We start from the raw sequence: 27,268 nt of genomic DNA on the forward strand, positions 1-27,268 counted from the left end.
GGGCAAAGCCCATGCTGATGTGCAGTATATTTAGTCTAATGCGCAGTAGCATCACATAAAGCTGTTCACCTGTGCTAATGCACAGTAGCACCCATTACGATGCATTAAGTTAGTACCTATTACTAATTAATTTGCTGTAATTACAGTGCATTGATGAACATGTAGACATGCTTATTGTCCCCTAGGAGCATAGGAAAGGAAAGTAGGGCTGGAAGGAACCCTGCAAGGTCATCCTATCCAGCTGCCAGCTCAAAGCAGGAACATCCCCGACTAAACCACCCCAGCCAAATTTCTGTCCAACCTGTTCTTGAAAGTTTTCAGAGGTGACCCCAGAATGTTTCAGGATCGGGGTGTGTGGACGGGGCGGGGAGGGAAAAGAAGGGTGGAGAGAGAAGATTATGCATGTTATATAGGTAAATAAATTAGTTGGATGTAAATAAAGTAGTTATATACATAAATTAGTTGTTACATATGTAAATAGATTAGTTGGACCTCACTCTTGCTATATGGTTCTTTCGTATTGCATATGGTGCATTAAGAACAAGAAACACCCTTTTGCTGAAGTGAAACCCAGTGGAAGGTGTGTGTGTTTTGTCTGGTTGGTTCACCTACAGATGACTGGGTTTTTTTTCTGATGAATGATCCCACTATGATTCCAGATTCCTCTTGCCAACCTTTCTGAGGCAGCCTGTATTTCTGAGCCAACAGTAATAGGAACAGTTTTCTTCCTTATAGATGTTTGAGAGATTCTATTTAGGATGTCCCAGCTTTGCCTACCAAATACTTTAACCATTACCAGTATTATGTGCCAGTATAGGGATGGGAGGCACAAAGGGGTAGAGTTATTCCTGGAAGAGTTACTTAAAGATATACTAGAGCAGCTTGATGTACTGTACCATATTACCTGTAGACTTTCTTTACTTTTGAGTCAAGACTGTAAAATGCTTCCCTTCTCATTTTTCTCTCTCTTTTTTTTTTTTTTAAAAGATAGCTGTAGCTAATATTGCAGTAGCATCCATCACAAATGGAAACGTTACCATCTTATATGAACTAAATGAGAGTTTAAGTGACAGGGTGAAAGAATTTGGGCTTTGGATTCCTGGAAGAAAAAAAAAATTAAGAAGGAATTTCCAAGTGATTACTGGTATACTCTGACCTTAGATGACTTTAGTATTGAGGCTTGCTATTAATGAACAATATTTCTTTAAACTTGGAAAAGTGTTTTGACAGACATGTTTCATAAGTAAAGAACTATGGTGTTTGGGAGAGATCCAGGGGGATATTAAATAGTTTGTCACATACTACCAACAGAATGAATGCTTGGCAATGCACCAGTACTTAAAAAAACAATCCAAAAGGCCCCATCTTTCTTCCTAGGTCTTTGTAGAGCTTGGAACAGAGGAAAAAGTGGTAACATATTTCCTTTAAGTGCAGTTTTTGTGCACTTCATTCCATGATGGCCTAATCTATCTTTTTACACTTAGAAATACTTAAGGAGGTTAACTACCAGGGCTGTGTGACGCTTCAATCCCTGATTTGATTCAGCAGAGACTCGACCCTATTCATTGGCTGAATCTCTGAATCCGAATTGAATTAGAGGACCTTTAATCTCTCTGAATCAATTTGGAAAGATTCAGAGATTTTGACATAGACACAGCTTTAAATGTTTCTTCTACTTACCTCTAGGTAGCAGGGGGTTGTGAGTGCTACGATGCTGGGACGTATGGAGTGTCCCACAGAAGCACGGGGGGCTCCCCAGCGTGCTCAGCAGAAGACCCAGAAGTGGACCAGAAACGCTTCCAGTCCACCGGGGAGTGCACTGCCCCCCACCCCCAGTGGTCCAGTGATTGGTACTTCCTGGGCCTGTGGGGAGCACCCAGGGTCCTCCTGTGGCCAATCTCCAAGCTGGGAAGGTGCGGGAGGGGGGCCCAGTGCACTCCCTGGCCAACTCAGAAGTGGACTGGAAGTATTTCTGGTCCACTTCCGGGTTCGCTACCAAGCATGTGGAGGGTCTTCCCACACTCGTGTGGGGTGCTCCATGCACTCCAAGATAACAGCGATCACGAGCTGTGCCTGCTACCTCAAGGTACGTAGAAAAAACTTTTAAAGCTGTGTCTGTCTGAATCGCTGATTCTGCAAATAAGCATTGAATCTTTAGATTTGGATTTGGCCAAATTGAATCAGGGACAGTGATCCAAATCAACAAATTGAATCACTGTCCCTGACTCAGGCTGAATCCTAATCCAAATTGAATAGGGCCTGCTTCACATACCCCTATTAACTAGCCTCTTATGTTGTACACCATAGTAACTGTCTTCCTAAATCATTCAAATACATAAATTTGTTGTGTTTCTTCCCTATCTATATGAGATTCTTACTCACTGCTGGAGAATGCTGCAAGGTATACAAGATTCCCATATAGTCACTTTCTACAAGAATAAAGGCAACCACAGTGCCTGCGACTACTATAATGGCATTTCACTATTAAGCATTGTAGGAAAGATTATGACTTAGATGGTGCTCAGAAGACTTCAGATCCTTGCTGATCATATTTACTCTAAGTCTCAGTGAGGCTTCAGAGCTAATAGATTCACCATAGATATATGCTTCTCATTCTGACAAATGCAAGAAAAATGTAGATAACAAAGTAGAGCCCTTTATCACCTTCATTGATCTGACCAAAGCCTTCAACCTTGTAAGCAGAAAAGTCCTCTACAAATTATTGGCAAGATTGCCTGTCCACCAGAACTTCTTAGTATAATCCACTCTTTCCATGATGGAATGTAGGGAACAGTCAGTTATAATGTACCAACAACTGAGGCATTTGAGATCTGGAGTGGTATCAAGCAGGTTTTTGTCCTTGCCACAACCTTGTTTCAGATTTTCTTTTACCTTCTTCTGATGTACACTTTTGGGACCACCATTGAAGGAATTTATTTACATATATGCTCAGATAGAAAATTATTTAACTCTCAATCTTTAAAGCACAGACTAAAGTGTGGAAAGTCTTGGTTTGTGAGCTGCTGTTACTGATGCTGCTGCACTGACACTTCACACAAAATGATCTTCAGAGCTTCATTAGTCGCTTTGCTCATGCCTCCCAAAGGTTTGATCTTTACAGTTGGCATCAAGAAGACCAACATTATGGGCGAGAATACTGATTCATTGGCAGAAACAATGGGTGAAAACCTAGTGGATGTTGTAAGTAAATTTAAATACGTAGACTCCATTGTTACCGGCAGTTTGTCACCTGAGACTGAACTGAATATTTGTACTGGCAAAGCATCAGGTATTATAAGCATGCTGAAAAAATGAGTGTGGAACAACAACAAACTGTCTATTAAGACCAAGGTCAAATTGTATCATGGTTGCATCATCAACTCAAGAAAAATGCCTCAACACCTTTTACTTAAGTTGTCTTTGCCACATTCTAAGAATTTTCTGGTAGGACAAAGTTGCCTCCACTGAGATCATGGGATGTGCCAGCACTTTGAGCATCCATTCTCTTCTCAGTCGGCATCTGCTTTGTTGGCTTGGTCATATGTGGAGAATTGAGGATATCTGTATGCCCAGTATGGAGATCTCTTTACAGGAAGAAGACCACACCAAGGGCATCCTTATCTACAGGACCCCAACATGCAGAAGAAAGAAACCCCAGGAAGAACCCTGCACCACATTCAGGACTGTTGGATATGAACGTCACATAAGTGAAAATAAGTGCAGTAGTGACTGTAAAGAATTAGGCTTCACAGACACACTCACATATGTTTAATGATCTGATGCCTCTCTTGGCACAAATCTGTTGTCTAGTGATAGACAGATGCCCAAGAAATACTGAAGGAGTTGACTACATTCTCACATCATATTGTAGTATCTCTATCTTAACTGTTTTCCTGGATCATTCAAATACATACATTTGTTGCGATGAAAAAACTGAAATATTGATGCTTTAGGGGACATATGAACATTTGAAATATATACTCTAACACATTTTACAGTATCTTTACACAAGGGTATTGTGCTTAAACCAAGGCTGACCAACTGTCAGTCCACAATTTACATGCAGCCAACAAAGGACTAAAATTACAGACCCCAGGCTCCCACCCAGCTGCCACTTGTCCCATTGTTCTGGCTGCAGAAGCAGATGGGGGCTCAGGGTGCTTACTCTCTTGCATTCACTCTTGCGTTCCCCCTCCCCCAGGTTTCACTTCCCCACCCCAGGGTGTAGAGCAGTTTGGTGCAGTGAAGGACAGCACAGTTTTGGGAGAGACCACAGTCCAGAGCACTTCAGAGTTATGGACAGCAGCATAGGGGGTGCAGCATGGTGGGGTCCCCAGGAGTGTAATGCGGTTGGGGAAGCACATAGTGCAGTGAGGGGCACTGGGCATGCAGTGAAGTAGAAAAGTATACAGTGCAGCCTGGGAAAGTTGGCTTAGAAACTGGTGTGGTGCACTGGGCATGTAGCCCATGGCCACAAAGAAGTTGGACACCTTTGGTTTAGATACTAATTATAAGGGCTATGCAAAGCTTCAGGTGCTTATTCGATTCAGAGGAGATTCAGCCCAATTTGGTGGTCGGATCTCTGAATCCAAATTGAATCAGGGGACCATTAAAAGGAACTGATTCAGAGAGTTTCAGTGATTTGGGCAGACCCCGCCCAAGGCAGCTGGACCTGGACTCCAAGCTAGTAAGTAGGGGGTGTGGGGGAGGGGAGCATGGGGGGACCCCTGCCAGTCCCCATCCCCTACCTGCTCCCCCCCAGCCCCCTCCCCATGGCTGCCCTGACTGCCCCAGTTCCCAGTGCCTTTAACAAAAAGCCCCTACTCACCAGCTGCTGCCCAGTGGGGGGCAATTCCTGCTGCCCCACCCACCCCAGCTCTGGCCCTTTAAGAAAAAACTCCTCCCAAACCCCGAGACTCACTGGTTCCTGCAGTGGCCTTGGGGTTTCTGGGGCTCATGCAGAACCTCCCATGAGGCAGTAGGGGGCAGTAGGGATTGCCCTTCACCTAGCAAGAACCAGTGAGCCTGAGCTATTTTTTTTTTTTTAAAGAGCTAGGAGCTGGGGTGGGCAAGCCAGCCATGGGGTGGGGGCTGGGACAGCGCGGGGGGTTGGGGGGGATTGTGGCAGAGCCCCCTCCATGCAGCGTGGGGCAGTGGGAATGGCTCCCCTGCTGGGCAAGCAGCTTGGGGCTTTTTTTTCCTCTTTTTTTTTTTTCAAAGTTCCAGGAGCTGGAGCAGGCAGGGCAGCCATTGCCGGGGCTGGGAGAGTAGGCGGGAGATGGGGCCTGTGTGATTCAGAGATTTGGCTGATTCAGCAGCAGCCGAATCTCGAAAGCTGATTCAGCTGAATTGATTAGGGACAGTGATTCGAATCACCGAATCGAATCCCTGTTCCCCAAATCAGCTGAATCTGAATCTGAAGCAACTACTAGCCGTTTCGCAGAGACCTACTAATTATATGTTAGTTAGAATAACTCTTTAGTTTAACTAAATGTATAGAAGTCTAGGAAATGCAAATGCTAAGAGTCATGTTAAATACTTTATCACATTTGGTTGAGTTCAGTGACTTGTTGATAGTATTCTAACTGTTCATTTGAAGGAAAAATGGCCTGGATGCTCTTCTAAGGAGAAAACTGAAGTTAGTGTTTTCTGTGAAAAGGTCTAAAATTACACAAGATGAAAATGGCTTGCATAAATCAATTGGAACACTTCTTTCTTCCTAGAAAGATTTCATATGGGTGTCCAAGGTTTTGAGTATATCTATATTTATTGCTGGATAGCAGAGTTCATAGGTGGTGTCATTCTTTTCCTGCCAAAAAGATCATGTCCCATGACAGACAGCTGTGCCAGAAAGACCTCAGGTGTGGATTCAGATCTTGACAAGAGAAGGATTCTTCCAGCATTAGGAAAATTTCTGGATGGTTATGGCAGCAGATGAATTCCTCTAACTGGCAGAACCATATCCAAAACCTGGAGGCTCAGCTGCCTGGGTTATACCATTTATAGTTCGTGGGAGCAACCCCCATAGAACTGACATATATTGTCATTGAAAATATTAGTTTCATATAATGTGATGGATGCGTTTATTTGACATCAGTTTAAGAAATATAATTCAGCTGCTATCCTGTTTTTTCTATTACTTTTTTATACTTATTTTGTATTTCACAAGAAAGTTGTTGTGATGTACTTGAAAATTATTTACATTTGAAATGAGGTTCTGTTTTCCATAAAGCAGCTTAGATTATGATTGGTTGAAAGATTATTTGTATTATAACCTATTACTTGTTAGTAAGGGATCTGTTGACAGCAAAAAAACTGGAGAATCTATTTTATTTTAATGAAACTCTTCTTTCCCTGACAGTGCAGTTTTCCCCTATTCGATTGTTCAGTTCGCTGTGCTTACCAAAATTGTACCAACTCTCATTTTAGCTTTTCAGTGAGTTGCATTTGACAAAGAAAACAAAGCCTTAAAACTCCTTGACATACCCATGTATTGTATTGTGTGGAAATCTGAGCTGTGTGCTACAGTGCAATTTTATTTATAGCTTGATATTCCATTACTTAGGAAGCCATGGCTAGGGCTTAATGCTTGGAATGAGAAGAGACAACTATTCTCCCTGGTTGTATGAACTCGAGCAAGTTGCTTTGTTTGTTTTGAATTTCTCAGGCCTCGTTGAAATACAAACTTGTATTAACTAACTCAATACTTACATTTATGTGGCCAGTTTTATTTATGATATTAGTTTATTCAAGTCAGTTATATCATTTTAAAATCATGTCTCAGTTTGTGCCTGTGTGACACTATAGCAATGGTCACCAACCAGTGGATCTTGATCACTGGTAGATCTCGGAACCTCTTGGAGTTGATCCAATGCTGGGGTGGGGGACTGAGTGCCCGCCTGCATGCATGCATGTGCCACAGCCCAGCAGGTCAGTCTGTGGGAGAGGGAAAGTGAGGGGGCTAGATTGAGCTCCCCGCAGTGAGGGACAGTGCCACAGAGGCAGGAGCAGGGGCAAGCTGAGTCGGGCCTGGCTGGGTAGGACTTACTTGCTGTGGAGTTGTGCCCCCCAACAATTTTTTCTCCCTCTGCCTTGATCTACCCCCTCTTCCCTCCCCATAGACTTACCTGCTGGGCTGGGGGGGTAGCACATAGTAGATCTTGGGTTGCTTTTAAATGCCAAAGGTGATCTCCTACTTAGTTTGGAGACCATTGCTCTATAGGTAGACAGATCCTCAGATACTTGTGTGGCTACTGAGAAATGAGGCAACATTTCTAACTCTTGTTTCAACAGCACCATGAGATGCAGAGGGAAAGTATGAGCCAAACTTTTGTTAATAAAAATGCACTTCCTTTTAATTCAATTGTTTTGTTTACTATTACAGTTTAAATACAAATAGATTATATAGTCTTCCAAAAAATTCTCTTTATTTTATATGAAGTTCTGTATTTGATTGTTGTACAATACAAGATTAAAGATGACATTGGGTCAGTCACTGTTTTTATCAAGACCTATACAGACAATGCAGGTCAGATGGGAATGATTCTTTTTGATTCTTCTTCTCCTTTTACTCCTCAGTTTGAGGGCAATAGCAAACTTGTAAATTCATTAATATTCCTACCAGTTGATGATAGAGCAGTAAAACAGTCCAGCATTTGCCATTCTACAAAGCAGAACTGATGGTAGATGCCTACAAAGTCCAAGATTTGTCATCCCTTCTGAGACTCCTCCTTATACACTAATATCTAGTTACAGCTGGAGCAGTCTGGTTTGAAATATAGGTCCTTAACAGCAGGTAAGCCTTGGTGGGATGAAATTCTTGTTAAATGATATTGGGAAATATTCTGCATGTCACAAGAAGGTGATGTCAGCATTGACTTTGTAGCTTGGTCCAGGAAGATATTTTCCAAAATACCTCTTAATAAACATTTTTCACTTTGGATAGAAGTAAGTGAAGCAAAATTTAAAGTTTATACAGGTATTTCACAGGTTCTGTCCTGAAATTTGTGAAGTTGTAATGGTGGCAGAGATTGAACATAACCAGTATGAATGATTGGGAGTATTGTGTGCAATAATAAAGTTAACATGAGTTTTTAGAGAAGCATGAACACACATAGCGGTGGCATCTGTACCCTTTTCTTTTCCTTGCGAAGTTGCATAGAAAGTATAGCAAGACGTGTTTTATCAATCTGCACATGGGCTGCCTCTTACAGCATAAGCATTGTGTCTTTGTAGTGTTGCAAGTTATGTGGTTAGTGTGGGAGCAGGCTAATTGTCACTGTCACTCAGTACTAATTGACCCATGAGAAGCACCCCACAAACATGCCTACTACTTCCTAGTTTGGGAGGCAGAGCAACACAGAATGCTTAATTGTATGGTAGGCTTGGTAAGCATGTCATGAAGATAGGCCTAAATAATCTCAGAATATAGTTTATACATCTGAAAGGTCCTATCTGTGACTATAAATAGGGGAGAAAATAATGTACAATGATCTTCAGAATGTTTCATTTTTAAATTGGTAGGCATGTTACTTTAGTCCTTAAGATAGCCACTTGTCAGCACTTTAGCACCACAAGGAGTTTTTAAAAACATTGCTTGTAAAAGCTGAATTAACCTTCTATTGCTGGAATCCTTAAGGAAACTGAATAAGATGTCTACTGGGTTCTTCAGTTATATCTGTGTTAGAAGTATCTGGGCTGCCCAAAAATGTGCTGGACAAAGGCAGTAGAGAACTGTTATGCACCAAGGCCCAGAGTGCTAGAACCAGGGAGTACCTATTGAAGTTAGTAGGAGAGCTGTTTAAAACTAACAAAATAAAGTACTTTTTTACACAGTGCAAAGGTAATTTTTGGAACTTGTTCCCACAGGACATTGTAGAGGAAGATAGCATAAACCAAGTTTAAAAAGGGACTGGACAGATTTATAGATGAATAGCTAATGAACAGAACAGTCAGGAATGTACCTTCTGGCACCTCTAAAACAATGATGGTGGATTCCAGGGAGCATAATGAACAGAGAGGATAGATCACTGTAGATATACCCAATTCAGTGCTTTCTTCTGCATAGCAACTACTTTTGCCACTGTCAGTCATGGGATACCAGGTTAGATGGACCTTTGATCTGACCCAGTATGGCATTTTAGTTCTTACGATTACACAGGACAAACGCATGTTTATCATTCTAATAATATATGATCAACTACTACTAATAATTATTGCCTTATAGCAGGGGTTGTCAGCCGCACCCCCCACCCCCAATCCTGCTTCGCATCCAGCCACTGGTGGTACACTGACCGAAAAAGGTTGAAAACCTCTGCCGTATAGTGTCAAATAGCTTGGAGTAGAAATTCATAACATAAACATTCAGCTATTACCATATTTTATTTCATGCAGCATGCATCTTTTTCTTTCCAAACTGGGCTACATGTATGAAACAGGGAAGCTGGGTTTTTTTGCCCAAGTAGAAACATCCTGTTTTGATCCCTATTCCACACTAAGCTCTGGTATTACTCTTCAGGCAGCTGAGGGAGCCAATGGCTCATTGTTCTCCACTTCACAGGTATTAAAAATCATCTCTCCTTTATAGTGGTCCTTTCAATTCCACTAATGAAGGTAACCTTTTCTAGGGAAATTTTGCTATCTGCATATTATACCTGGGGTGTGTTATATGCCGGAAAATTTGATATTTAAAGTCCTGAATCAGGGTCTCCCTACAGGTGAAATCTGGGAAAGTGGTTGTTTTGGAAGTGACATTAAATGGAATTCCATAAGTAAGCATGTTATTTCAAAGTGATGCTACTCTATTACTGCACGGCTTATGACCAGCATAAATAGTTGCAGCCGATTTGTGTAATGTACATAGTATATTTATGCGGGCTAGGCTGGAGTAAAAGAGGATCACTTGGCTTCTCCTTTGACAAGCGTCTAGCCTTTATTTCTATAGACTTATATTGTACCAGTATTGGAAGCACTGTCACCAAACGGTGTGAAATTCATTCAGTGTCTGGCTGGTGTATTTCTAGTCAATTTGTATGCTCCCAAAAGAGAAAATAAATATTATGGAAAGCTTTGTTGTAGTCCTGTGCTCCATAGTTCAATTCATATAAAATAAAACAAAGTAACTTCTTGGCAAGAGGTAGAAGGAAAATTGTCACGAATTATTTCAGATCATTATATGTATTTTAATTCCGCTAGTGAATTTGCGCTGTGAAATCAAGGGTTGAAGTACCATAACTAGAAGGCAGAAACTTTGAAGTTCTGTGAGTTGCATGCTGCTACTATATAAAGTGTATCTTGAGGGGCTGAATAGCATTGGGTTATCTGTGAGACGGTAGTATCTGTAGACTGCTTATATACACACATACTTACAGAATTAATACACCATACATTTGTTGGTTCAGGTTGCTGCCTTGAAATACATACCATCAGTCCTCCATGATGTTGAAACAGTCTTCGATGCCAAGTTACTTAGGTAACATTTTCAACTACCTTTTGTAGTTTATCAGATGCTGTTTGAATGTGAATGTATTAGTTTTATATAATGCAGACAATGAACCAGAATTTTCAGTTGCAATGTATGGGCACTGATTATTTTTAGTCAATAGAGATGTGTTAGTTTTTTTCCAATTAAGTCTCTAGGCCTTTGCTTCCAATTCAGAGCATTTTATTCTAAATAGTGAGTTGTCTTTCTCGTATTGTATGATAGTAAAAAAAACCAGGCATAATTTTCACATATTTGTTCAGTAAGTAGAATTGGCAAGTAGGGCAAGGCATATTGTTAAATAAGTAGCACTGAGAAGAAAGGTCATGCTTCTGGTTGGCTGCAGTAGATTAGCTTAATTTCTTTCTGGTTGATGAGGAAAAGTTTAATTGCCCCCAAATTACAAAAAAAATGCTAGTTTTTTATGGAGGAAAAGGGTAATATCAAGTGTTAACCTTTACAAACAGTCACAATCTTTTTTTTCCCTTTTTTTAGTTTTCCCACACCTGCTATTTTTCTCTACTTAATGTACTACAAAATGTTAAGAAATATATACTTAAAATGACAATAGTGATTTTGATGGCTTTTACTATTTGTCAAATTAGCAAATGTTTAATAAATCTGTGTTGCATTTCTAACTTTTTTTTTCTTATCTACAGCCAACTACTGTATGAATTTTATACTTGCATTCCACCAGAAAAACTACAGAAGCAGAAAGTTCAGTCCATGAATGAAATAGTACACAGTAACCTCTTCAAAAAACAAGGTACATTTACATTCCCTTTAGAATTTAAATTCTTGTGCAAGACAATGGCAGCGACTTGAACATAGAGTGGAATTTAACTTTGAGAATGAATGTGTTATATAGGCCCTCTGTCTTTAAAGGCAAATTGAATCATATTTTAGTTAACCTCTCCAACCAAAAATTATTATGCAAACGCCTGCTATAGGTTAAGAGTTTTGCGGGTCATACTTTATTGGGCCAACTGCATGGTTAGAATAAAGTTAGACAAAGTTCTGAATTCAAGACATTTTTCATCAGGTCTGAGGGGAAAAAAGTGATGATTTTGCTAAAGTCTGTTTTTTAGAGAAGTGAATTTTTTACTTAAGGAAAGAATAGGGGTCTGGTTCTATGTTAATAATAGAATGTTTAGATGCATTGATATAAGAGGCAGGAATTCCTTAGCATAATATCTTTTATTGGACCAACCAGGTGGGATAAAGTTTGACAAGCTTTTGAATGCAAGGTATTTTTTGTCGGGCGCCTATAGTAGCTGCCTTTTCAAGTTATAAAATAACTTTAAAAAAACAGGCTTAAATCACTTCCACAAATGTCATCATTTACATGTTTTGAATATTTTATATAGCAATATTCAGATAACTAAATCTGATGATAAGAGTAACTTGAATTGTGAAGGAAACTGACAACAAGGTATATTATCCCATGTGCTGAGAGACCAGGAGACATTTTTAATGGTGATTATTTGGTTTCAACTAGTTTCATTTAAAAACAAGTTTGAAAAGGATAAAGAGGTGGAAAGAGGTAGGGAACAGCTCTTCCTCATCACACATGAGAAAAGAGAACATTTGTGCTCTGGAAATGTAAAATATTCACTTTTATGGCTTTAACTGTAGCAACCTAACTTAGAATCATAGAAAATTAGAATTGGACAGGTAGAAATTCTCCACTGTTGTAGAGCTAAAATGTTGCATGCAGTTGATGCCAAGATAATAGTAAGATACTTCATGTGGGAGCTGTTACGTTACTCCAGAAAACTCTTGGTCCAAATAGGTAGTAGTAAAGTATTGTACAACTAGAAAAACTTCCCTGCTTGTTTCCAAGAAAATATTAGGGTTTTTTAGTCAGCACATATATTAATAATTGTCATGCCCTCAATCTTTTGGACTATCTGTTTATTACTGAGGAAACATTTTCAAAGGTATTTTTTGCCTAACCCTCACTGATATCAGTGATATCAACTTTATGCATCAGCAGGGTTAACAGAAATCTGCTTTTGTGATCATAAATAGTTCAGTAAGTAGTTGAGGTCATCCTCAATCCCATTTCATATGCTAACTATCCAGAACAGTAGTGTTGTTTTTGCCTGGTGGGCTGGATTGGCAGTGCCTGGTCCATCCATGGGCCGGATCCAGCTGGTGTTCCCTATCCAGCAGCTGGGTGGGATCAGCAGGTACTGTCAGGCTGTGTGGAGTGGGGTGGGTGCAGGTCAGCCCCAATACACCCTCACAGGGGAAAGGAACTTGACTTGACCCTTTGGAGAGGGAAGGTAGCCTGGCTTGGGGGCAACAAGGAGGCATGGACAGGTCCCAACCTGGCTGGCAGGGAGGGAAGGGGGCATGTCCCAGCTATCTTGGTGGGGGGTGCCATGGCCAGGCCCCAACCTGACCCATGAGGGGAGGGGAACATGGCCCAGCCCTTTGAGTTAAGGGGGTATGGCCAGGCCCCAGCTGCCCTTGTGTTGGCCGGCTCTGAAGGCCTGCCATGTGGGGCTTGACATTTGGGAATTTGGTAGGGGGAGGATGGCCATATGAATGGCTACTGCTCCCCTGCAGCCAAATTTCCTGATCTAGGGAAAGCATGACCTGACCTCTGCAACTTGCATAAAATGCATTTGGCCTGCAGGGCTAGCATACTCCTTAGTGTCATACTCAAGAAAAAAACCCAACATGGACAACATATGAAGTTAGCATGATAGCTAAAGAAGGGGAGCTGGTATGGTTTAAGCTGACTGAGGGTGACTTCAAGATTGCTGTAGACGTTGTGGACGGTGTCTACACTGATGTTTAGCATCAATTTTAGATGTATTGATTAGTTTCACAGCCAAATTCTAGCCTTTAATTATCTAAAAATATTTCCTGCACTTTTGGATTTCCAATTGCTCTCAAGTTGTATCAAGTTGCATTTAAAATTCCTAATTACAAAATATTCATGTGCCACTATGAATATATTCTCTTCCTGTGGTTCCTGTTTAAAAAACTAATGTGATTTAGGCTAAAACTTCTTTCTGTAAGCAGTGAGCAGTGTTGTTCTTGCTATTTGAATGGACAATTGCATTTAAAAGTAAACTAAAACAAATGTTGTTTAGAGTTTTTATTACTAGTTTTGGTGTCCTTACCTCTGTCAGTGTTTAAATTGTCTAATTGTGATTTTAGAGGCTTTGTTGACTTGGTTTACAGTATTATCAGTCAAGGAAAATTTTAATGTAAGCCTCTGGTTGCTTTAGTATCTTGGTCTATCTTAGAGGTGGTCCAAAAAAGTCCACCTGTATCAGTGACGTGCAACTTGCCTGTTTCCCTCAATACTCATTCTGCACCAAGATAGAACTTACAAATCTAGGATCTTTATTCTGATGGAACCAAACATTTTAGATTCCCTTTTAAATTTATTTTAGCTATAGTTGGCAATTCAAAAAGCTCAGCCACCTTGCTTTCCAAGTATTACGGCTTGCTCCACCAGAGCACAGACAAGTTCTTCAGCCTGCTTCAGATATGTCATGTCTTCAAATCTGCAGAACAGTTGTGTGAAGTAATCACTGACCTGTATCAAACATTATGTACTGGACTTGGCTGCTATGTCAGATGCCATATTCAAGAAGATCTAGCACTACAGTCACTGTTCAACTAAATCAGCTGGAGTGTCTCAATCCCAGCATGTTGGGAGGGAATTCCCATGTTAATCATCTACAGTGTCTACCACCCAGGCACATAATCAAAGAAAAAACAAGGATGACATAATTTTGTGGTAACTGGTCCTTTGTGGAGTGGTCAGTGTGTACTCCTGTGTACTGATCCAGCATCTTCACTCTTTGGAGTCCTTAGTGAACCAAGCCCTTGGTTTGTGAGAGAACTGGTGAAAGATCAGAGCCTTGATGGACTTGAAAACCAGCAGGTTTTTAATCTTTTTGAACTGACTAGTCCCTCCTTTCTGCTGGCTGTGTTTTATATTGTTGCATATTGGCTTGAGGTTCATTAGGAATCCATTTTACTAATTTTCATTATTTACCTATATATGCAAAATCACTTTGAGTTTAAAATGACCCCCAGTAATTATATTCTATACATAGAATTGTTAGAAAATAATGTATTTGTTTTAATTTTCCACATACTGAATCTAATAATTAGGTCATCTTAAATTTGTCCTTCCTACCACACCCTTGCAGCAGATAAACCAGTAGCAGAAGGACAGGTGACCTGATCTCTGCAATTTGCCCCACCCCCTACTCACCTGCCACTTGTCTTCCCTGCTTCCTGCCCCCGCCATTCACTGCTGCTTACCAGGTAGTAGCCATGATAACTCTGGCCTCTTGCTGCATCAGGACCAGAGCTGCATCAGGTCCCTTGCAACCGTTAGGTCTTTCCTTTGCTGCGTCTCCCCCTGCTATACCACACTCTCTCTATCCTGTGCCCCACCACGTGCTGTGTGGTCTCTCACAAGCTTTCCTCCCTTTCCCCCTCCCCTCAACACATATGCCTTGACCCCTCACTATCCCAAGCCAAGCAGCAACTCTAGCCCCAGCCCTCGTACTCAAATCCATGATGACGCTTCTTCCCTTTGTTGCAAAATGGGGGGAAACCTTGCTTTGTATTCAAGTAAATACGGTACTTTAGCAGCCAGAAAGGATAGACTTGGCTTTATAAACTACGGGACTGACTCTGGCGAAATCAGCCACTCGTATAGCAAAACTGGTGCAAATCTTTAGATGCTCTGTATGAACAGAGTCCTGCTGTCCAGGTCACTATTTATTAATGGTGAAACATCCTGTTTTCCTGTCTTGGTTGTGAAGTCTCTCCGGAAAAAAAGCTGTGTATGTTTCAGCAATTTGAAATGACTGAATACATGCCTTCAACTTAAGGGCAAACAGATAGGAAACAACATTTTGGCTTTGTTCTGAGCAACATAATTTAACTTTATCCTGTGTTTGTGTGCACTTCATACATTATATATATTTGTAAATTGTACTTGAGCCAAGTTGTCTGATCATTGCTTTAAAATTTAATATGATGTCAGCAGAAAATACTGTTATTTGACAGCTCTCCACAGACTGAGTCATCACTTAAGTTCTTTTTAAACTACTTGATTTTCAGGCTTAGTAGACAGTAATGAGCAACCCAAGTGTCTGTGGATGCAAAACTTATTGGGCACGTCTACACAGGACACTTAATGCTCAGTAGCCTAATAACACTGTGCAGTAGCATGCCAGGCCAAAAACCATGCTAATATGTTACTGCACAGTAATATTGGATTACTGCACGCTAAGCATCACAAAAAACCTGTTTGCTGGCACGCTACTGCAAGTATGAAACTTAAATGCTCAGTGACTACTGCGCATTAACAAAGCTTTTATTTGTTCACAGTTAGATGTTCAGAAAGGGTTGATGTTTGTAAATACAGCTTGACCACTGCTTTCTGTCTTGAAATGTACAATAGTTAGGTATCAGGTTACTTTAACATTTGTGAAGGACAGTTTTTAGTTTTGTTTGAAAGTCTTTAGGGTAAAGAAGTGTAGAAAACCTGTCAATAAAATTTCTCCATTATGAGAAGCTATTTCTAGAACAATAATGGTCCTCTTGTACACGGCTGATAAGATAGGAAATCTGTTTTTAAGTGTCGCAATAGTTTAGGCAGTGGGTTCACACACTTTTTAAAAATGTCAGCATAAATAAATTATAAAACCCTGTCAATATGAAATGTTCCTTTCTCCACTAACCTCAAAACAGTGCTAAAACCAAACCAAAACCCCCCGCCAAAAATGAATACATTGCAAAAACAAAACCTTACATCCCTATAAACACAGCTTAAAACAATATTATTTTTCCTTTATAATTTTATATATGGATATTTTAATTGCTATGTAGAAAGTTAATTGCTGCCTACAAATGCAGGGGGGTCAGCAGAGAATAGGGGACACTCTGTTTACTAGGGTACCCCTTAGGGTTACCAGAAATAATAGCCACAAACTGAAGGAGAATAGATTTAGATTGAACATAAGGAAGAAATTCTTTATGGTAAGGGTTGGCAGAATATGAAATTGGCTTCCAAGGGAGGCGGTGCTTTCCCCTACCTTGGAGGCGTTCAAGAAGAGATTAGAGAGGCATCTGGCTGGGATTACTTAACCCCAGCACTCTTTCCTGCCTGGAGCATCTACCTGGTCCCTTCTGACCCTAAAAATCTATGAAAAGTTCAGTGAAAATGCCACAGTCTGTGCAGTAAGAAAAGAATTTCATTTTTATGTAAACATTACCATCAAGAGAAGTCAGTTATGTTTTTTTTCTCTTCTCTCTTCTTTAGTCCCTTATTTATTGACTACAGCCCCAGAATAAATTTACATGGTTAAATGATAGCTGACCACACAGACTGGGTATGAAGCAAGAAAAAGAGTGTATGTGTGTGTCCAAAAATGTGTGTGTGTGTGTGTGTGTGTGTGTGTGTGTGTGGATGCATTTATAGGTAGTCAGTTCCATAGCAGATTTGAAAAGTAATGGCACTGATAACTCATATAAGTGCTCCATGATTAGCAAGTTGCCTCATTATCTTTCCTCATACATTTTTCTTTTTAAAACTACTAAAACATTGAGCACCCTCAGCAAGTTTGCAGATGACACCAATCTGGATAGAGTAGTAGGTACACTGGAGGATGGAGCTAGGATTTAGAGAGACCTCAACAAGTTGGAGGATTAGACCAAAAGAAATCTCATGATGTTGGACAAGTACGAAGTCCTGCATTTGGGACAGAACAATCCCATGCACTGGTACAGACTGGGGGCTGACTGACTAAACAGCAGTTCTGCAGAAAAGGACCTGGGGGTAACAATGGATAGTAAGCTGAATGTGAGGCAACTGTGTGCTCTTGTTGTGAATCTTCCCTCTGTTCGGCACTGGTGAGGCCACATTTGGAGTACTGTGTCCAGTTTCGGGCGCCCTGCTACAGAAAGCATGCAGGCAGGTTGGAGAGAGTAGCGGAGGGCACTAAAAATGGTTAGGGGGCTGGGGCACATCTTCTGAGGAGATTCTGGGAGAACTGTGTTTATTTAGTCTGGAAAAAGAAAGCTGAGACAGGATTTAATAACAGCCTTCCATGACCTTGAAGGGTGGTTCTAAAGATGATGGATCTAGACTTTCCTCAATGGTAGCAGATGACAAAACAAGGAACAATTACCTCAAGTTTCAGCAATGGAATTTTAGGTTTGATATTAGAAAAAACTCTCACTAAGAGGGTAGTAAAGCATTGCAATAGGCTACCCTGGAGACATTGTGGAATCTCCATCCTTAGAGTTTTTTCACACCTGACCAGACAAAGCCACGGCTGCAATGATCTAATTGGGGATGGTCCTGCTTTGAGCAAGGATTTGGTCTAGATGACCTCCTGAGGTCCCTTTCTACCCTAATTTTCTATGATACTATGATGTTCAGTGCATAGAGAAATATATTAATCAGCCCTGTCAATACAACAGCTTTTACAAGTACTAAATTCACTCAATTTCTTTTTGAGGTAAGAATTAACTTTCTAATATATTATTTTATGTTAAGAAAAGAATCAACAGATAACACTGAATAATTCAACTAGCTTACTCAACAAGATGATCCAATGCTTCAGGAAGTAGGTCACCAATAATTATAAACACAGATTAAGAAAGATATAGTTTACACAGGATATGGAATGTGTTTATTTGAAGTGCTAAGAATTTCTGGGAAATTGGCAGTGCTTCAAAAAGGTAGCATGAGAGGGACATAAACCCATTCAGTGGCCTGGTTGTCTGGACCTCTGTGAAGTATGGTCAGAGCATGTACTGCTGGCACTCTGTAGCCAGGGGCTGGCATACATAGAGAGAGCCCAACGTGTTTGGTAGGGGCCCCCCATTTCCAGAGGTTAATAAGGTCAGTCAAGCCCAGAGGAAAAGTGTTGATTGTCTGGCCACTTGCAGACTATGCACACTGAAGGACTTGTTTTCCCCTCTTCCATCTCCTCCCACCGGGAGTGCAGAGCCACAACTCACCTGGTCAATTTCCACTCACAAGAGCTCATCAGTTATATTCCTACGCTGGAATGGATCCCTGCCTCCTATGTGCCCTGTGGTTCCTGGTCCAGCAGTAGTGGCAGGTCATGTGTATGCTGAAGCCCTGCTGACACAGATCCAAAGCCTGCCACGGCTCTATTTTTGGCAAGCTTATTTAGCATCTGCTTGGGCTGGTGAGCAGTGCCATACCTACCCATGCTGACTCAGCTGTGGGATATCTTTGAGCTCTGCTCTCACTTCCTGTCTGCAAATGAGGGAGATGCCATATTAGACACAATGCCTGCTTGGGGACCACTTACACTGACAAACCATATACTGCTCTGGTGCATGCAATATGAATATTGATTTGTGGGAGCCAGTAACCTTGTGGACCTTGGAGAATAAGCAGAGGCATCATCAGAGATACCTATCAATCTGGCCCCCAATCGTGCCTGACAGAGCAGAGCATCAGCACTCCTCAGTAAAAAAAAAAAAAGTATCATTGCCATTTGAAAGCTGTGGCTGGTCGCCAACCAGTTCAGTGTAGATAAGTCTACAGTGGGAGAGGCAGTGCAGGATGTATCCCTGGCTATCCAGATACATAGTACTGAGCACCCTCCTCCTCACCAACATGGGAGTTCAGCCTCAGGGGAGGACCTTGCTGACATTTACAGAAGTTTTGCTGACCTTTACAGAAGTGTTGCTGTTTAAGTTCAGTGGGTACATGTGCTGGCAACACCCCTTGGGTTCACAGGCCCTACAGCACTACAGCTTGCTCAGTGACTCATGATGGTGCAGTGCTGCACAAAGCATAGACATCTCCCAATGGAGCCCCCCCATGGCCCTTGAAAATAATGCCCCACAGGCCTCTGATGCTGCCAGAGGTACTTAACAGTCCTCTCTGCCCCAGCCATAGCCTGTTAACAACTAAAGCAGCTTTGAACCATGTTCAACTCACCTCAGAGTCCCCACTTTTGACTTTTTTTGCTTGGTTCCTTGCTGAGCTTGTATATGAAGCTAGTGATGCTGATGTGACCCAGATGCATGTAACGCATGATAAGAGATTTTATAAGGTGAATTCATGACGCGTTTTTTGGAAGATGGCACAAGACTGGTTTTCAGTGGAGCTGTCAGTTTGAATCAGCCAAAATGATTACCAAAGCAAACTCAAATCTTGAAATAATTTGGGAGCCACATAAAATTCACTTCCTTGCAAATTGGGAAGGATTCCATCTTGTTCATGAGCAACAATTTCACCAAGAAGCATGTCCATGCGTGCTCATCTCCTCCTTCCTGGGGCAGTACACTTTGGTACATGTCACAGACAGACTCATGGGAGCTGTGGTGGGGGCAAAGGTGCAAAGCCTTCTGGGATGTTAGAGGACTGAGCTACACCCTGTGATATTATGTGCGACTGTGCAGGTATTGCACATAGTGCTTAAAAAAGTCATGCTACTGAGAAGTTCCTGTTTGAAAAAGGTAAAACTCCATAGTAGTTTTGCCAAGTTTTGGGATTACAAGCTACTTAAACAGTTGCAGGCTCACTTCTGCAGTACTGAAAGGGTTTATTTAGAGCTACAGTGCCTGTCTGTCTCATATCATAGTCAGGCTATAATAACAATAATATTGCAATGAAGAGGAAACTGTAGCATGACTGAGCTGTGTTTTCCCTTTGATGAATAATACCATATGTCACTTCACTGTAAGCAGTGGATTTTCATCAATCAATGATCCCAAATTTGGCTTTCTCCATCTGTAATCATGAAAAATTGGTCATCCGAACTGTTTTGTTTATCTTGTGTGCAATACACACTGAATAAATGCATGCTGTTAGAGTGAATCAAAATTTTATGATTAAAACTAGTAAAATATGCTATATGTAGCAGAGTATTAGAATTACAACTTTTTGTTAGTAATTTCACTACATCCATGTAATTGTTCTTTTACTAAGATATACAAGTTATTGAGATTTTAAACATTAACATGAGTATTTGGGATACTCAGGTGAGTCTGGTACAGTTATGCAAGTTCAATTTGCATGTGCAATTGCTGTCATGTACACATCAGCAGCATATGCAAATACTAATCTGTGTATACATTTGTGGCAGTAGTACATGGAAACCTTTTTCAAAATCTGGTGTTTAAAATAGAGTGCATGTGGTGAGAAAATTATTTATGTGCTTATGAAATGAAATTGTCACTGTTTAGCCATGAAATATTATTAAGAAATATTAACAGAATTTTTCAAAGTTGTCTGGATTTTAGATTAACTTTTATTAAGATTTGTATTGATACTATAAATATACTGGTACCAATGTACCTAATTCCACTTGTTTTAAAATGTTATTATTTCAAAAACCAAAGAGGTAAAATTTAAACGAAGAAATTGTCCTATGTATGCAGGTTTCAAAGGTTCTGGCTTCCTAGGTATGATTTTTTTTTTCTGTTTAATTAATTGATATCAAACATTTAACATAAGCAACAGTTTTAGGAATAAAAAGAAAAAGTATCACTGTTCATACTAACCCAAGAAACTTATAAACATTATTTGAACTGTACATTCGCAATGGTATGAGAAAAGCAATAAAATTCCCCAGGCTTTCACTTTTTAGGCCTTACTCTGGGGAACAAAATGTCCTTTGTCGCACCAAATAAAATGAAGAGACATAGATAGCATCCTATAATGCTCCTATCTAGCAATTACAGAAGAGAGAGCTAATAGAAACAAAGACGCTCCAAACCCTCCAGCAAAGGTTTAAATTAACAAGGAGGGAATGGACACCCAAAGGAGACTGAAATTTTCTGAGAAAATAGAGATCTTCCCGTAAGTGCTTCCCCTCTTTCATCTGGTTCTGTCCACAACACTGAAAGAAAATTTGATCAGACCAACTAGTGAAAAGAGGCTTTCAAAATGTCAGCCCACCTGTCTAGGGTAGTCCGCCTGCCTGCCTCTCCTGCCACTCCTTTGGTGTAACTGATAAATTGTTTCTCAGGTGGGAGGTTGCCCATTTAATGCCCAGTGCCAAGGGCATTATACACGGCTCTAACCTTCCCTTTACCATATCCCATGCCTTGCAGATGGCATCCAGAAATTACTTACAACTCCCCTGGCCCCATGGCTGGGCCATAATCAGCCTCTGGCTCAAGCTTGTCCTCAGGTGTCCTTAGACATGCCAGGGCCACATGACCCCTCGCTGGGACCTCAACTCATACTCCCTCACTGGGGCTCACTGGATCAATCTACTTCAATTGTTCTATGCTCAGTCCTTCAGGGCCTGCACAGACCCTACTGTGTGTGGCCCATGCACAGTCCTACAGGCCTCGCATATGGACCCTACTCTACACAACCCATTGCTTTCTCACATGGCCCCTCACTGGAGCCACTACTTCATCCTCTTACTGGGACTTTATTCTGCACCCCCCCCTGCAGCCACTACTCTGTCCCCTCACTGAGGCTTCTGGATCTTACACCCCTTGGGCCTCAGGAGTCTATCAATTTACTTGGGCTTCCAACTCGGCCTACAGCCCACTCAGGAGTCAGGTGTCTATTGACATGCCTGGACCCTGCCTGTCCCCTCTATGGGGTAACCCATCAGGTCGTAGGGGCTGAGGCTGTAAGTCATCTACCCCATACTTACCTTTTGCTAGGGAGGTCTTCACTTAGTGGCATTTCCTAGGGACCATCCTGCCACAGGTAGCCCCACCACACCATCCTACCCTAGCAGGGTGTAGTTTTAGGTAATTCCTCAGGACCAAGAACCTTCTCCATCCCCATAGTTCCTACCCTTGACCTCCAGGTGTTCTGGGAGTAGGAGCTCTGGCTGGCAATGTTCTCTCTCTGGTTCACTCCAGCAACTGCCAGCTCAACTCTGAGGGCCTAGGTTTATATTGAGGCTGCTCAGTCCCATCCTCCAATCCAGGAACTCTCCTGCAGTCATGTGACTGCCTCATCAGGCTTCCTGTCTCAGCTTGTTCCCAGACTCAGTTCTTTGACTGATGTCCTAGCTTCCTGATCTGGACCATACCTGGATTCTGCTCATTCTTCCTGACCCCAGTCAGCACCTTAAGCCCTAAGTGACTCCCTGACTTGGCCACTCATGACCTGCAGGGATGCTACATTTGTTTCTGTTATTGCTTTGTTTCTGCACAGTTGCATGCTTTGCCCCTCTACACTTTCCAATCACTTTCTTACAATTTGTTATTGTTATTTATAATAAAAAATCTTGGGTTGGATGACAGGTCCATTTAGGTTAGTATCCCACATCTCAGAGTGACAGCAAAAGGCTGCTGAGGGGAGGAGTGTTTATTCAGGGCCTATAGGAACTGATTTGTCCCCTCAACATCTTCCCTTGCAGCTACTAGTATTCAGAGACCTAGGAAGTCCTAATTTGGAGGCTGCACCTGTAACTGTCATATGTGATACCCACTGATATATGTTTTGGATATGAGTTTGGAACAACAAAATATGTTTTGGATGAATTTGTCTATGTACAGTTCTCTCTGTTGGAAAAGTCCTGGCCCATTTAGTCTCCCCATGAATTAAAAAAATTTTTTTTGACATGTACTTTCCTCTTCATCTTCATACCTGATAAAATATTATGATTTTGAAGTAGAACAAGGTGTACACACACACACACACACACACACACACACACACACACGCAAAGACTTAGTTCCTTCAGTTATTGCTATTTATGGCACATTGTAAATGTAAGTTGGAATTTTTTAAAAAGCATCATCCATGCTATCAAAGAGACAAATTAAGTTTGTTTCCATTTTCAAAATACACACAGGGTATGCATCACAGAGAAGTCAAAGGTTATTAGCTTTAGAAGACTGACTGTTAACTGTGTTCATGTAAGTACTGTGTGATTCAGTTTACCTCAGAGTCTTGAATAGCTCTGGTGATATCCAACATTGAAGACTGAGTGCTTGTAATCTGTGTGATGCTGTAGAAATTCATTGTGTATGCCTCTTCCATTAGAACTGTAGATGAATTAACCAATGTGCAGCTTATCATGCTTATCTATGATATTAAAAAGAACGTATCATTAACCTTTACAGTCTTCTTTAGTTATGTAGGCTTTTTATTAGTAGTAACATTGAAAATATGTTGGTATGAAAAAGGATTGACATTTAAGGTAAAAACCTTCTCATTAATAATCACGGGCTATAGCAACACAAATAAATGACAAGAAACGATGAATTTACAGATTTAAAGTAACTACACTGCTGGCAGCAACACCAGTAATACTGACAGCCAAATGGCAATCAACCAGAAACATAATGCAGATCCCCACTAGCTTCTTCACCTGCCTGATTAAACATTGTGCATTTTTAACACTACATGTTCTTTTTCATTTGGGATCATAACATTAAAAACAATACTTCTGATGCAGATTCTTTGCCTTGGAAAACTCCATAGAAGTCAGTTGCATTGTTCTCTGATTAAAGTTACCGGAATAGATCTGTACTTATACAGGAATCACTACATTTTGAACATAATGTGGAAATTATTCAACTGTGCCACTACTGCACACAAGAAGCAGGTAGTCCATGAAATCAGTAGAGTAAAAGACACGAGTTACAGAAGATAAAAGAATACAGTGGAAGCTAAGCTAGATGCAGTACTACTTAAGCTAAGCCTAGCTTCTTGTTGTATTCTAATTGTTTTTGTAGTTTTAGGGAAATGCCTTTTCTCCAAACGTAAAAAGTAATCACTACTTGTTTAGATATCTGTTGCTCTGTATATACCTCATATCTAGTTTACACAATACTATTACAGACAAAGTTATGGCATTAAAAATTACAATGATTTAAAAATTTGTTCCTACAAAAGAATCTTGGCAACCTTTGTAATAAACCTATGACATTGGGAGTACATGTGCCATTTCTTCCAAAAATCAGCAAAAGGTTCAGTACGTGTGCTGAAAGCATAGTTTTGAGGGTATCTATGAGATCAGGGACCTAGACTAGGGGCCAAGAGACCTGGAATCAATTCCCATCCTTTCCAGTGGCCATTTGTGTCATCTATTTAGACTCTTGAAAGCAGAATCTGTTTCTCGCTGTGTCCTATGTTTTTAACGCAACTGCGCCCTAAACTCAGTTAGGGCATCCATGCTGTACTGTGTAATAGGATAATAGGCACTTATATCACACTAAATTGTTGTAATTAATTATTTTCTGTTCACCACATAAAGGAGAACACAAACTATCATGGCAAATTATCATACTTAAAATAAAGAATGTAGCCACTCCAATGAAAACTCCAAAGAGGTCTCGAAATACAAACCAGTGGTCTAACCCAGGGGCTAGCTTCCTTGTAGTGGTCATCTGGGATTTATTAAGTACTCTGGCTTCTTAGTAGGTTACCTCCCTTGTCTGATCTCAATCTAGCCACTCAGGGGAGGGGCATGTTTAGCCATGATCCAGCCCTCCATGGGGTGGTGGGCAGCATGGTATAAAGTGCAGTTGGGGGTGAATAGGGGACATATATATAAAACATATGTCAGGAAAAAAGTTTGATCATCAGTAAAAAGTTTGTAGTAAAAAAAAATCCTTGTATTGCCAACCTGGATATCAACAGAGCTATTCAAGACTCTGAGGTAAACTGAATCACACAACACTTACATGAACATAGTAACAGAAATACTACAATAAACTAAATAGTCTGTCACAGATGTATATAACTAAATTGTATGTTTCTGAGCTCCCAGTAAAATCAATATATAAAAATCTTATGGCAAGATATGATAAATAGCCAGGTTTTTGAGGCCTGAAAGTTTTGGGATTGTTATTCACCATTATGTGTGTGTCCTACATAGCACTGAAAGGTGCAGAGCAGTGGTGATTTTTTGGGGGGATTGCAACTACTACTTAAAAATTTGTCTTCAAGAAAAAAAAGTAAATCTGATTGCTTCATGGCTATCTATATTTAAGAAACATATCTAAGTGACAAGGAAGTGAAAAAAATAGGCTAGTGATAATTAAAGCATCCTTAAAATCGGTGAGGTCATCCTTTGGCTATATTTTGTTCTTCAGGATCCATTAATGTTTTTCCAGTTCTACAAAAATGTTTTCTTAAAATCAGTTTAGTAGGGATGCTCTTGCCTTGTTTATTGTGCTATCGCAGATTTCACAAAGAATCTGCTGTTGTTTTAAATTCTGGCTAGAACTGAAAGTGGCAGGTTTTAAAACAGATTATATTTTCAGAGGATTCTGTGTAGTACAGAATGCTTACTACATAACTAATATGGGGTCAAAAGCAAAAATTGTTTTTTATTCACATGCCACCGTAGAAACAGCATGTGGTCTCTATGACAGCATGCATTTGAATTCCATTCATCAACTCGAGCAAGTACCCTATTTGAACGGGCACATCCAGGGACATCTCTCCTACTCACTCTTCTGCCTCTAGCCTCCTCTTCTCTTGCATGCCACATCTTGATTTTTTTGATAATAGGAAAAGAAAAGGGACACGAATGGTTATCCAAGAATTAGCGGTACACCTGGATAGTGGAGATTCTTTTCACAGGACTGGAAGAGTTCCCGACACCCTGTCCATTACTTGCTGGCATATCAACTTAATCAATTATCTTTGTGGAGAAGCTTACACGGTCTTTACTGAGTTCAGTTCCCTCACATGTGCCCTGCTTTCTTCAGGACACTCTGACCACCTCTTCTCACTCACCAGCTCCATTCCTCATGGGTCCATCTGATTCCTCCAGCTGCAACTAGGTGGTTGGACATTCTGTCCCAGATTCCAGCTCGGCTCTGTTTCTCCATGTGGCTTGCATGGTGTTCTGCCTAGTCGTGCTTTCTCCTCACCGGGCACACAGCAAAAATGCCAATACCCTTTGAATGTCCAGCAGAATTCCTGGGGACCAGTGAGAGTTGGCTCCAGCCGCATGTGGTTGTAGGCTTCTGGGTTAACCTTTCCGGTTCCAGTCCACACCTGGAAGTCTGTCTGCATCTGCATCACGTTACCAAGCTCCCCAGGTAAGTTTCTATGTAGTATATGCCCAATAGGCATATACTATGCTTATTATCAAGGCCCAGGATCAGTGCCCTGTTACACCCTAACCATTAGGTTGTTGAGCTTGAAGGTAGAAGAGCTTCCCTAATCCTTGCCCTCCTGTTCCTTCCACACTCCCTTCCCTATGCCAGCTATGATTTTTCCTGGTTTCCTTAACATTTCTGGGACATGCACAAAATCTGTGGCTCCCTGACCAGAACAGGACCACAACAGAGAATAAGTTGTCAGAGCAGGTCTTTCTGAGCATGTTCAAAAGGACCGGGTAAGTTGTGTGTACAGAATAAGATCTGAAAATCTGTATAGGTAGATCAAACTGCTACCGGTGTGACTACATTGAAATGCCATTGTTTTGGTGTTTCCTGTGGGGGGCAACTCTGACTAAGTTATTTGTTATAATTTTTTCTTGGCTTTGAACAAAATCACCTAAAAGATTCAATTCTCTTTGTGTGGGCTCTTTCTCCCCCCTCACCCCGCTTTGTAATTTGCATTATATTTAAGGATATAAGACTTCCTGTCTCATGGGCTAGGGACAGACATTCAGAAAGCCTAAGCCTGAATTGATTGAATTTTTGCAGATTAGTCTAACCTTCAAAGCTTCACCCCTCCCTTGGCTTCAAAGTGCTGAGCTGAGGTGGGAGGGGTGCGTGGCCAAGCCCCAACAAGATGCTTTGATTAGCCCAGCAGGGAATCGATAACAGTGTTTATCACCCCATTAAGAAAACAACAGTGGGGCATAC

The 27,268-nt window shown here is 40.9% G+C and overlaps 1 protein-coding gene across 1 annotated transcript in view; it reads left to right on the forward strand.

Annotated features, from left to right (window-relative positions):
* The window catches only part of DOCK2 (dedicator of cytokinesis 2), a 514,744-nt gene that overhangs the window by 108,615 nt on the left and 378,861 nt on the right, over window positions 1-27,268 (forward strand). Inside the window, exons 24-25 of the mRNA XM_090064272.1 lie at window positions 10,401-10,471; window positions 11,140-11,246. Coding sequence (XP_089920398.1) covers window positions 10,401-10,471; window positions 11,140-11,246 — 178 coding nt within the window. The remainder of the gene's footprint in view (window positions 1-10,400; window positions 10,472-11,139; window positions 11,247-27,268) is intronic.

This window comes from Crocodylus siamensis, chromosome 10 (assembly GCF_052110815.1).
Source record: "Crocodylus siamensis isolate JL-2025a chromosome 10, ASM5211081v1, whole genome shotgun sequence".
NCBI lineage: Eukaryota > Metazoa > Chordata > Crocodylia > Crocodylidae > Crocodylus > Crocodylus siamensis.